Below are 12,957 nucleotides of genomic sequence, written 5' to 3' on the forward strand. Positions count from 1 at the left end.
TGGTAGAACACCGACCACAGGTGGTGTCGCTGGTCAGTACGGAGATCTTGGTGCTTCTCTCCACAGTGCGAAAATAACATTCTGTCTCACCTGTGTCCTTTTACCTCGACATAGTACCGTCGCGGGCTCACAGTGTAGCTGTTTTGCTAGGTAAACTGCATCAGTATCGTTTTCACACGGGCTCCCTGCTCGTCAAACAGGAGATTAGTGTCCGTCAAAAACACTGACCTTCAAGCAAACCCATTGAGCCAGCGCCTGCTAGGAGGGAGGGAGCCCGATTGGTAATGCTTAAGGCAACAACAGAGAACCATTAGGTTTTTCCCTCCACACTTGCGCCAGGACATCCCGTTGAGACTTGACTATCCCACCGCGAGATCCGTTTCGACAGCACAAGGTGAGTGGACAGCTGGCCGGATACTAAAACAGGCGCCTGTAGAGTACACGACCCGTAAAATGGAGATGGTCTCCCCTGTGTGCCGCAGAAAGAGTGGTAACCTTTGAGATCGTTCCGCGCCTGGCAGATTTTTTTCTGGTCGTGTCACTTTCGGCCACCACTACGCCAGGAGCTCGTTCGTTAACAAGAAGCCGGACGCGATCCGTAGTGCACATGAGATTCCCCCACATACATGCATAGGCTACCCAGGTCTAATTTACAAATCAAGACCATCATACAAAAATTGACTTTCTGGTAATAAGCTTTTCTATCGACTGACAACATGAGTCATTACACATGCGGCGCTTACGACTGTGTGGTGGGTGGTGGACCAACTAGCACGCCACCAGTCAACAACGCCGTTTTCCTCTTCGCTCTACTCGTCCTAGTGTGAGAGACTGCATGCTGCCCGCCTAAACTTCTTTCTGCGTTTTTCGGTTTGTACGCCAATTTCAGACATTAAATGCTCCACACCAAATGGCAGCCTTGGTGTCATAGTGCTTTGTTTCTTCCCCTGGACGATCTCTCGTTGTGTGTGTGTGTGTGATGTGGACACACCTTAACGACCTTCGAAAATACAGGGGTACCCGAGCGAGCGTGGCAAGGATTTCACGATTGTTTCTTCGCTGACACTTCTTTCACGCTAAAAAGATGTCCAGTTTTGCATCATATTTGTCGTCTTCTTTAGTGTTGCACCGATATTACACGTTTCGTCTATAGAACCGCCGTAATTGCAGCTGTGAGCCATTGCGTCCGCTGATACGGGTTTCCATAACTCGCGTGCGTGACCTTGACCGCCGTTTGCGAGTGTGCCCGGCGGCGCGGTTGTGTAAAGGCTGTCACCAGCGGATACTCTGTGTCGTTCTTTGTCATTTTCTTTTTGGAATGAAGTAGAAACTGTGTAACGGTCGCATAGAGGAAGTCCATCTCTGTTCACGCAAGTGCTCCTCGCTTTGACGAGGATATGCTCTCGTGAAGACATTGAAAAGCCGGCCCTTGGGAGGTCGTTTCGAATTCAGGAGGTGCTCAGGCGTGACCAGACCAGTGGCTTTCAGGTCCATCTCTAGTATGGAAGGATCTCAGTATAGGGAAATAAGGAGAAGGCGTCGCAGCCCCGGCAGAGCACCGGTGGCACAGACTGTCTTCATTCGGCGCTACCTGCTAGCTCTCGTTGGATTTTCGCTCGTTGTCTTCGGTTGCACAGATACAACCCTCTTCTGTTCGGCTGTTTCGTCCTCCACCCCGCCTCCCTCGAAAGAAAGCTTTGACGAGCTACCGACGAGCCCTCCGTTTTCCTGGGTTGCTCGTCTCTACCGGACAGCGCGACCGTATCTTCCGTCATTCCTGCAGTCCTGGGAGCTGCAACTTCCATCGGAATCTTTCCCTGAGTGGGTCTGGCGTTTGCTACTCGTATTGTCGCTAGGTCGCGTCACCCTCATGTCGGCCGTGTAATCATCTTCCTCCCGTAGAACGGGATGCTGCGTGACAGAAGAACCTGAGACCCGATATGCAGCTGAATCCTCGAAAAACGGGGATTCATGACTCTGGCATGGTAACACAGTCGCTGTAAGGGCATCTGAACAAACGAGCTGCCGGCTTTCGTGACGGGCAGTCGACGGAATCGGGGGTGTTTCCCTTGGATGTCACGTTGGCCCTGAAGTCATCAGTAGAGAGTGAACATGCGACCCTGTGCCTCGGCGCAAGTGAGCTCCGTGGACAAGCCTACTCGATGTATGTGCCTGAGTAAACGCGCGTATCCGCTCGCGAGAACAGGAAACGTTTGTGGCTCACTACATCCGATACTTGCTCTCTGCGGCCCGTCGGGTCATGCATTTGCAGGTGTCTTCACTTTCCGTCCCTGACACAGCTTTCGGAGGATGCGCGGATTGTCCAACCAATTCTCCATCGCCTGAAACAGCGAACCTTTTTCCGCATCTTCAAACTGTCGTTATTGGCGGATACGTGCGCGGACCCGCGCCTGGATCATCTGTTGAGGGATAATGCTGGTGAGACTTCATCATCACGAATTCTTCCTAAATTTCCCGGTCAAAAATATTTTGTAGCCACTGCAGTCATCGAGTCGGTTGAGCTTGTCGGGTAATATAGCCTCCTAACGCCGCTTAGGGGCTGCAGTCTGCTGTCACTCCGGTGGCGATCCTCGGTGAAGCCGATGTGACAGTTGTACGCCATACTTGAAAACGGAGAACTTCCATGGGCTAAGACGCAGCCTGGCTGTCTTCATCCTGTGGCAGTAGATGCTCTCTTCACTCATGATACGGAGCGTATTCATAGACGCCTTCTATGCGTTGCCAGTGCTTGCCTGCTGAGTGCTTCGTGAATGCCGCAGCGGTACCGGAGGGCGGATCCCCTGTGCGGTGTGCTCGAATTCTTGTTCGTTGAAGGTCACGCTGTCATCCGAGCTGTCGGACTCCGCTTCCTGAGAAAGCGCAGGACGTTTCGAGCTTGAACTCAAACTGCTCTTAGGAGAGAGACCCTGACGATGCCCCAAGGATCAGTTTCCTCTCGAGCGTAGAGAACCGTTACTTGAAACAACGGCTGCGGAAGCCTTCGGTGGACCCGAGGTCCTCCAGACCTTGGCGGGTGCCATGTCGAGGCTCGAGCTCAATACGCGCTGATTTGGGTGGTGAACGCACTCACAGCTCGTGAAACGTTGCCGGGCTATCAACAGCCGGTCATACGTGTCTCGTTTTCTGTGCTTCTTCAGATAAATGCACGGAGCCCCAGCGCTGCGGACTCTGTCAGTGTTCAGACGATGAAATTCCGCAAACATGGAGACAAAAACCGGACGAAGAGTTCGTCGACAGGCGTCACTCAGGTGAGGCAATCCCGACCCTCTGGAGCAGTGCGACCCATCTCATTCGCATGCTCGTTGCCTTCTTGAAACTGGAGGTGTCTCATTTGAAAGGCGGGGATTTCCCTCGCGCGTCCGACGTTCACTTTGTGAAGAGACCGCGAGAGTGGTGCACGTGGAAACGCTCTCAAGTTTGAATCAACACGTGCTGGCACAGAACACTCCGCACACACATCGTCGATTCCGACTGCTCGCGACTTCCTGTCCGCCGGTCCTGCAGCGTCCTTCACTCGGTGGACACAAGACCAGTCCAGCAGGCAGCCGGACGACCCTTTCTCGATGTTCAAGACACCAGAACGTCTGCAGGGGGGCACATTTCCAAAGCGCAACGTTACCCAAGCGACTGGCGTTTACGTCGATCTACTTTTGAATCCGCCGTGTTTCACGAAATACGACGGCGGGGCAGTATGGCGTCTTCTGTATGATCAAGTGCCATTACCGCACCTGCAAAACGAAGGCGCTGTCGCCGGTTCTGGAAAGAGCTCAGAGAGCGAAAACCTGTTTCCCGAGAGCCTGAACGACCCTCATCTATCGGGCGCCTCGAGCGCTTGGGCGTGTTCCAACAACGCGAATCTGCGGCGGTTTCTGTCTGGGATGCAAGCGAACATTGCTGCACTGGCTGCTGCGAACTTCAACACGAGAGATGACGCACCCCCCCCTATGCCGTACCCGACAACTTCAATGGTGCCTCCAAATTCAGGCGGAAACGGAGGCAACGGCACCCCGGCACCTCCCGTCTTCATCTCGAATCTAGATTTCTTTCGCGAGCGCCTTGCCGTGCACCCTGCGAGAATCCAGAATTTGTATTTCACTTTCGGAGTTTTGCTACGCGCGGCATGCGGTCTTACGGATATACTGCAGGAGTGCTCCTGCGAGACTGGAAACAACCGTGAAGATCTGTCGACCAGGGCAGAGCTGCTTCACATGCTCAACGTAACGACCTCGTCGCTGCACGCTTGCTCGTCGGATCATATGAACGAGTCCTTCTTCGACAGTTCCAGGTAGGCACCCTGCATGTGACCACAGGAGACTGTGAGTGCACTTTCGGTAGGCGCTGCGGATTTCTGCAGTCGAGGCAGTTGCGGCGGAGCCTTCTTGCAGAGACGCATATTTTGTCTCGGTGAGTTTGGCTCCACAGAAAGCGCCACCAGAGTTGCTCACAGTCACTGTCGCCCAAGCAAGAGAAGGTAGTGGCTCTTTGTTCCGTATGGGTTATGCACGATTGTAGAATTGAGGCTTTCCATCGTCCACCTTCGTGTCTGAAATCAGCTGCCGATACACCAGCATCCTTGACAACGAGCGGTATAGGCCACAGCTGAGAGCTCCGAATGGTTGAATCGTGGATAGTTCGGGAAGACACACGCTGCCAGCAGGTTTTGTTCCGTCTTATAATGGGGTGGGCATAAACATCTTTTTCTCAATGTACTGGCGCTAGGACCCCGCGCCACTGCTGACGTTTGGCGTTGTTCCGTTCTCATTTGCCTCTAGACTGCACTTCCTGCAGACAACTGAAGGCATCGACAAGCTCTTACGGTGCGTTCCGTGCGAGAAGTGTCGCCTTCATGGCAAGATCAAATTAACAGCATTGCACATTGCTGCTCGGGTAAGTTTAGTTTCTACATAATGCGGCGAAGTTTCACGCGTTGAGCGTTCAGGCAGATTCGTAGACTGCACCTATGCGACGTCTGCGCTGGCACGCCACTCGTTCCATGCTTTTACCTGGCAAAAGAAATTCTGTGGCATTTCTCGGTTTTTCTGGCAACGGCACTCCGCGAGGCACTGAAAACCCAAGGGTAGAAACATCCGCATATCTGTTTGAGAATCTGGAGTCACGTGCACGCCAACTCACACTCGCATTACATGTGGTGTATCAAAATGCGGGGTACTGTGTGTTTGTGCGCTGTTGGTGTCAGATGCTCTCCCCATTACATGCAATGCCGTCACTTGAGCGGAACCAGGTCGCTGCGCTAATCAATGCGCTCTACTACTTTGCAGAATCAATCCGCGTGGTGGAGCACATGCAGGACCGAATCTACATGCACAATGTCAGCGTTTGTGCTTTCTTCATCGCTCTGCTGTTGCTCGTGCTCCTGTTCATTGTTTATTTTGTCTGGACTAGTGGGGTGAGGTCGAGACGCAAACGTAGGCAGAAGCTGATGCTGTCAAAGAAGAAGCTTATCTAGGGGAATTGCATAGAAAGGGAAGCAAACTCGCGGTAGCGCTTTTGTTGGCCTTGGTTTGTCCTGTTAACATTGTAATACTGAGGCAACTTCTTCAATTTCAGTTTACCCGAATGTCGTTTTTGCCAGAACCATCCTTCTTCCGCATGTTTCTACGATTAGTATCTCTATTAGCGCATTGTCCGCCGGACTTTAGTGGCATCCGGTACGGTGCAACCGACTTGTGCACAGGCACAGCCGCATGTGCAAGTGCGAAACGTGGCTGAGTATCACGTCTTACTGGCGTGAGAATGTGAGACGGAGCTGCGAAACGCTGTGAAGAATGTTCGCAGTGTCAACAAGGATGCAAACAACCCCGTTGATTCGGGTATACTTTTAGAAGAGGTCCGAGGGATATGCATAATTGCTGTACTCGTGGCTGTGCCGCGCACTCGCTGCAGTGTCATTGTGGTCGCAAGTGTCATGCATTTCAATGCCGTTCCGAAATCTCGTCACATCTTTTCGATTATGAATTAGCTGTGACAATACCGCAAAAGTCCTTTCTTGTCCCCCCCGTGGGGAATAGCGAAGAGGTTGCTGCCACATGAGAGGACCCGGGGCACAGAGATATCGAAATGACGACACTGACCACAGCCAGGTTCCGCGGCTGCGGCGCGTGCAGAATGGATGAAAATAGACTATCGCGCAGTGTGTTATTACTCGGAGAATACGTTTGCATCACGCGTGATCCACGTGTACACACATGCGCCCACCAGCCCGTATTACGTGATCATGCGTGAAGTCACACATGAGTACACGAAGTCGCACCGAAGGCGGAGACGACAATCGAACAGTGTGTTTTGTGGTTAGGCGGTGGCATTCAATGCTATCAAAGATAAAGCCGTTACAAGTTTTCGGTTTTTCTTTTAGCTATTGAAGATATAGCTTAAATGGCAGGAAGACTGAGTATCCATTGTTCACAGTTAAGACTACTAGGGTAAGCCTTTACATTTTCTCGTGTAGACTGATAAATCTTGTACATTAAATTTTAATGTGGGAAAGAAGGAAAGTACCCCTGGAGGTGAGCTTCCTCATTGTATAAATGAGTAACTTTTATCATCTGAAAGAATAAGGTATGCGCACTCTCCCTCTCGTGCGGCAACATACAGACATCACACTCGAAAGAGCTAAAGCGAATCGATCCCTGAACATGTCTTTCGCGGCATAACAGCCACGGTTTAAAGGCGTGTACACAACTTCGATACCCGCTTTTGCGGATGGTGGGCCGCTATCTAGTGACAGTGTTATGAGTACTGCCTGTGAAGGGCACTGCCAGTATATGGTTCTTAAAGGGAAGAATGTCTGTCGGGTCCAGGAGACGGTGCTGTGCATCAGAACAGACATAACAAAACATCCTCCAGAGCACTCCTGCAGCAAGATGCAACATTCTACGGTGGGACAGCGTTTTTCTTCGGGACCGACATTAAAATCGGAGTCGTCAAAAACCGACACTAAAATGAAAGTTCATCGACTACAGCCGTCTAAAATCAGAGGTGTTGACAGGAGCGGGGTGTACAAAGGAGAAACGAAAGGAGACAAAGCAACAACATGAAGCCCCATAAGTGATAACCGCGAGCACTATACAAGATATTCTCACTGCCTTCGACTCACATGCCACTGGTGGCTTGACGTAGCAATCCACGAGTTTCAAAGGCCCATTTTGATACCATTTCCTGCTGTACTTTTGACTATTTCTATTTCGCAAATTCATGCCGATGAGGGTGAATTCGACCATGGTACTTCGACTTCAGCTTCCCTTCTCCCTCGATGATACTTGTGTGTATTCTCTTGTGGAGGAAACATCCTTCCGCTGCTCTGTGATTGAGATTTTTCATTTCTTTTTCACCCTTCTCCAGCTGTGATTCGAGCTTATGCTCTGACGCATAGATGTTATTCTCTCTTCCTTGCAGCTTGTCTAGGCTTTGGCGGAGTTTGTCCTCCAACTCCATCATACGACGTGAATGGCGACTACGCTCCTCGTCGATGTGGTCGCGTTCTTCAGCAACACGAGCTTTCTTCTGTTCATTTGCTGTCAGTATTTGCTTCAGAGCCTCATCGGCAGCAGCTGCTGCATTGCCCGTGTAAGGGGTTGTGCCCCCTGAGGATAGTGAGAAATCTGGGTTGCTTGCTGCCACATTATCCTGTACTTGCTGCTTCAGAATTGCCTCGATCGAGCCTGTCGCTGTGCTGGACAACAGTTTTTTCATTTGAACCTTCGCTTAGCCAATTCCGTTCATGAACATGACTCACTCGTGGGGATCCGAGGTCTCATAAACCACAGCAGGAGGCTCAGCTTCTGGCTCAATATCATCGACTGGGTGGGCCACCGAACGCGAACTTTGTGCCAGCCAGCATGCGACGACGAACGAATAGAGCCGCGGCATTGTTTGATCATTCAGTCAAATAACCTTAAGGGGCGGTAGTTCTGTACTCGTGGACGAATAAGCTGAGAGTTCCATAAACGAGGATCACCTTTGCTCTGCGGTCAGCCGGCAGCTACGAGTTCCTAGCAGCGTGCTCTCTGGTGTACACACACTTGAACATGCCACCCTCTACAATGTTAGATCTGTCGTCACGTGGACACACCAGCGAATGATTTACATTCCATTACTGCGATTGAAGTAGGAAGTTGGCAGCTGCTGCAGGAGTCACATGCGAAGCAACAGTAGCGCCCCCGCGCTCGTCGTTAGTGTGTTCCTCCTGTTGACTGGTCCAACGCTTCCCTTCCCACAGGAGACTGTTGCGGTCTCCTCTGACCGTCTAACGCGTTAAGAAACACCAAAAGTATTTGCGGAAACTGATGCAGAGGATGCCATGAGCTGAGGAACTAGGCTAAATTCGCCGTTTCGACGTCCCGAGGCACGTCATGCATAGGGTTTAGCCCTCGCCGTCTTGACTTAGATTACAACTGTGCACACAGTATGCTGCTCTACCGTGTGACGTGCAACGGTGCCTTTCGTTTCCCTACATTTTACACTGGTTTGTGACAAACCATTCCTGTGGGAGTTAACGATAAGCAATAACGGACTCGAAACTGCCATATACAGTAGCAGGTAGTTTCTCGTTCTTCACTGGTCGCGACTAGCTTTCTACGCAGTTTCTTCACATGAGGCTGGTCAGCCTACCCTGGAAGAGTGACACATCATAGGGAGGTAAAACTGGTAGTGTTTTCACAGTCTGACACAACCACAAATTAGAGTTATGTGTGAACACGGTGAAACCACTTCCCCAATGTTCACGGCTTGTGTTCCTTGACCTGCCACGTGTGGATCCGTGTCGGTGACGGCTGTATGGACTATCCAGAGAGTGAATTGTGTTGTCCGCCTTCACTGCGGACGCCTTAGGGACGCAGCAGCGTTGTTGCGAAACAAGGACGTCCATAGCTTGCTTCTTCGCTCTAGCCACGGATACCTCTTCAGGAACAAATGGGGAAGCATATACCAGCACTGGTAGCTGACATGTGGACCGCTGCACGAAAATGCGTACAACATACATCATCCAAGTAGGTCGCCACCAAGGTGCTCAAGCACTTGAGTGTAACGTGCGCGTAACTAGGAAGGCAGATTCACGTGACAGTTGGTTTTAGTAAGCCGCTTTGCTGGTCCAGAGGCAAGTAGAATCTCATCAACACAACGCGCGACTGGAGCGACGTTTTCTGCACACTTGAGTTCGTTCTAGGGCGGGGCGAACGTAGGCTGAAACGCACTTGTTCTCCATGTGGCATACACGCTCGGTTTGTGCATTTCCTACTGTTACATTCTAGTTTAGAGATTTGTCGAGTTTCTTGTCACTTCATGAAGCCGGAAAGATTTGAACTGAGACAGAGAAACAGAGATCACCGTGACTGGCTAGTGCCTCGAGGTTTGGAAAATGAATACATTTACCGAAGAACATGGTGGGTTCGGGTTCAGAAAGAATGAAGTAACTTCAGGGGAGAGCAAAGGGATCGAATCGTGTTGTCTCACAATTATGCCACACCTGTTGATGAAGGGATGAATTTGGTTTCGCGGGAGCATAATAAAAACACAAGGAGAGGCCAAGAAACTAGTCACAAAAGACTAATAATTCAACGTAACGACTAAAAGCAATGAGCAGACAGACTGCTCAGATGCATACCTTAGCAGGATTACGACGCAACGAATCGTTTCATTTCATCATACAGGACCAGGACAATCGCGCCACCTACACCTCGTACAATGTTGCTCGCACAACCCTTGTAGTATGCCGCAACCCCTTCCTCTCTCTGAGCAAGCACAACCAAAATAAACGCAACGTGGCATGATGTAGTCACACAACCGTAGTCCCACTGCGTTCAAGGTTTCCTATTCCATTGACACGGAGATGCCACTTGTATCTCAGTTCTCGAGAGTTCCACCTGCAACCGGCGGCCTGACTTGAATGGCAGTCGCTGTCGATTCGTGGAAAGTAGCAGCGACAGCTCAGGCTGTTTCGAGGGGCTGTAACAACAGAGTGACCAGCACAAGAAGCGCCGGGCTCGCTGGTCGCAACAGAACACTGCCGGCCTGACAGAAACCTTTCCCATCGATCGGGCCAGTACCTCTCAAGGCACTTGCCCACAAAGAGCACCAACCGCAGGTAGTGCATTGTAACCACGGATTACACATCATTGTCTTACCGCTATTCGGCCCGCACAGTCCCACGTATTCCGATAGAGGGTATCACTCCGGAGTGCTTGCATCATCATCCGGCGCCTGTGTGAGCAAAGAGCAACACATTTTGGAGCGTTTAGAGGACGGCTTCTTCAGACAACAGATCGATGAACTAGGCACTGTCGATGGGCGCACCTGCAGCCCGGGGCACCATCGCTACCAGCCGGTTCTCTTAGTTCATAGCCACCTGACTATACCTCTCCGTTCCTAGTTTTCAGGCAGTTTTCCCAGTCGGACACTGTATGGACACACGAGTTCAGAGATCTTGATTTATCACTGACATTTAATGATCGATGCTGACATACCTGACTGTGTCGAGAGGGTACGCAATAACACCCGCAGCAGTTTCCACCCCTAGGCCTATGGCGAAGTTCCGCATCACGGGATGATTCACCTTCTTATCCGAAGGCAACATGGCCTTAGCCGTGTCGTAAAGACCAAAGAAGGCAGCGCGGTACACGATGATACCGGCGACTGAGACGAGGAAACCGCGATACAGACCCGGAATGCCAAACTGAGTCGAAAAGACACACCATCCTGCGGCATAAATAGATTCGTCCTTGGCGCATTATGGCTTCGGGCTCCCCCGCGCTTCGCGAAGTTCAGCTGAAAAACCAAGATTCCGCAGAAACTCCCCCCACCTTTTTTTAAAACACACAGTGAACACTCTCTGGCAAATAATTCATGTCTTGTAGGTTGACGACGAATCTCTCGCACACACTTGGGCGACGACGGATAATCGTTCGTCAGAGCCACGGCTGAATCGAGGTCATCAAACCACGGAAAACTGATGCGAGGACCCGTCCAATCCTAGTGTCACCACATATAGTGCACCAACCTTCAAAGACGGAATCCCCTTCAGCAAACGCTATGGTCCATGCGGACGCTGCTCGAGTGGTTTGATATCACTGCACACTTTGTCTTATGAAAGCAAATCGTCTTAATTACTTAGAGCCATCGAAAAATGGAACGTGGAGGCGCACAATTCGACGTACGCCCGACATCGTTCTCAACGACAGAAACTAACAATACGGCACCACTCTCCCTTGGACAACGCCTAGGGTCCCTGATGACACACCTCGCCTGCTAACGCATGCAGGATCGTACATAACATATCCTGTTGTAAGTGGACCCGACCTCTTGGTAAATCTTGCGAATGCAGTCGTTCAGCCCAGTGAATTGTCGCTCCGCCTGCACTTTACCCACGTCGGCTCCTAGACGAGTTCTTGCAAAGTCCAGGGGGTACACGAAAGAAAGTGAAGTGGCGCCTGCGAATCAAAGATATTTCCAGAGACGATCGTTCATGGATTAGTGCAGCAAAAGCCCACTCGTGCGCCTTCGCGAGTGCGGTCGACACTACCATTCTGGCCGCCAACACTGTTCCGTAGGCAAAAAAAGCAAAGAACGACGGCAGATACGCAGCAAATCGTATTTCACGGGGATCCAAAGGAACCCCCGCTGTTCTTTTGCTGTCCGAGCACGTGCTTGAGCTTACTGCACGCACAGACCAATATTTTTAGGCATGCGTATCGCCGACAACTTGCCTGCAGCACCGCCCGAAGCGAGCGTCTCTGCAAAGAATTTCCAGAAATCCTGCTTCGGATCATGCCGGACAAAGAGCTTCTGGTACTTCTCCTTGCACGCGAAATTGAGTGCTTGGGTGGGGAAGTAACGGACAACGTTCGCCCAATTGCCTGCAGAAAAGATTGAAGAAAACAGTTTCCACGAAAGATTCATTCTTCTTCAGGGATACACACACACACACACACCGTGAAGACAAGGCCGAGGCAAACAGATAGCCCCACCCGCTTCCACATGCGAGGCAAGAGGTGGCACCGCGCCTGGTGACTTGGCTTTTTTCAAAGAGACAGCGGTCGGGAACTCACCTCTCCAGAAAGAATATAACCCCTGCTCGCGGTGCACCCTGACAAAGCAATCTTTCAATCCCTCATACTTTTTTATCTGACCCTCTTGATGGCCGATCTGCGTGCTAGCGTCTTGCAGCTGGAGCAGCAGCTTCACCCGCTCCACTGGGGCAACAAACGTCTTGGAAATTCCTCCAGCGAGTCCGCCCATAAGAAAGTCCCGGAGGAAGGACGCCGATAGGGCCTTGAAGTCGGTAGTCTGCGGAGGGGAAGACGAACTGGGACACGCCATTGCTAAGAGGAGAACAGCGTTTACCCGTTAGGTCCGCAGGCTGTGTACAGTACAGATAGCGGCTACGCGACAGAGCAAGGCGGTAAGAACTTGACCTGCCCGGACTGCCCTGCGTTCTACCCCTAGCGCAACAGAGCTGCCTCCGAACCAAATACAGAATATCAGCCAAAAATGAAGAACTCTCCCCAACAACACGAAGACTAGTCACCAAGATGAGCCGTGCTGTCAGTTATCGTTTGACCACAGCTCCGCGCCGACCCTCCACAAGCAAATCGGGGTTCCCCACTGAGATTCACCAGCTTCCGCTACTGTGCAGGCAGAGTCAGCAGACAGAATCTCAGCCTGCACACGGAAAACTATTCATTAGAAGCATGTGACCAGAAGCGATGACTCTCCAAACTAGTCATGTATGCTGTCGCGGACTCAAGTGTCCGTCGTTTGAACATGAGGAACGGAATGTCTGCGCTGTCAATTTGGTGCCAGATTCGTTGAGTGAGCTCCAGAGCGATAGCTAGGAAAACTGACAGGTGTGAAGCACATTGGAGGTTGGGAAATGCAAGCCTACGTCAACGTGGGCACCGAAATTAGTACCAGGATCACGTGCTT

General features: G+C 51.3%; 3 protein-coding genes across 3 annotated transcripts; 1 reads left to right on the forward strand and 2 right to left on the reverse strand.

Moving 5' to 3' along the window:
• The first annotated feature begins 874 nt into the window (after positions 1–874).
• TGME49_300380 (endoplasmic reticulum oxidoreductin, putative) lies at positions 875–6,017 on the forward strand. The gene is made up of 6 exons (XM_018782391.1): positions 875–1,821; positions 2,273–2,439; positions 3,159–3,269; positions 3,526–4,306; positions 4,794–4,908; positions 5,219–6,017. Exons 1-6 carry the CDS (start codon positions 1,502–1,504, stop codon positions 5,486–5,488), a joined length of 1,764 nt encoding a protein of 587 aa, XP_018635189.1. The 5' UTR covers positions 875–1,501; the 3' UTR covers positions 5,489–6,017.
• An 882-nt stretch (positions 6,018–6,899) lies between these two features.
• On the reverse strand, positions 6,900–7,993 carry TGME49_300370 (hypothetical protein). Its single transcript, XM_002371719.2, has 2 exons — positions 7,775–7,993; positions 6,900–7,711 (listed from the first exon to the last, which is right to left on the reverse strand). The coding sequence occupies exons 1-2, from the start codon at positions 7,906–7,908 to the stop codon at positions 7,219–7,221; spliced, it is 627 nt and encodes a 208-aa protein (XP_002371760.1). The 5' UTR covers positions 7,909–7,993; the 3' UTR covers positions 6,900–7,218.
• Positions 7,994–9,258: 1,265 nt separating this feature from the next.
• Positions 9,259–12,679, reverse strand: TGME49_300360 (ADP/ATP translocase). The gene is made up of 6 exons (XM_002371718.2): positions 12,081–12,679; positions 11,739–11,888; positions 11,332–11,462; positions 10,500–10,708; positions 10,161–10,236; positions 9,259–9,767 (listed from the first exon to the last, which is right to left on the reverse strand). The coding sequence occupies exons 1-6, from the start codon at positions 12,349–12,351 to the stop codon at positions 9,651–9,653; spliced, it is 954 nt and encodes a 317-aa protein (XP_002371759.1). The 5' UTR covers positions 12,352–12,679; the 3' UTR covers positions 9,259–9,650.
• Between the last annotated feature and the right edge of the window lie 278 nt (positions 12,680–12,957).

Source organism: Toxoplasma gondii, chromosome XII, assembly GCF_000006565.2.
Source record: "Toxoplasma gondii ME49 chromosome XII, whole genome shotgun sequence".
Taxonomy (NCBI): domain Eukaryota; phylum Apicomplexa; class Conoidasida; order Eucoccidiorida; family Sarcocystidae; genus Toxoplasma; species Toxoplasma gondii.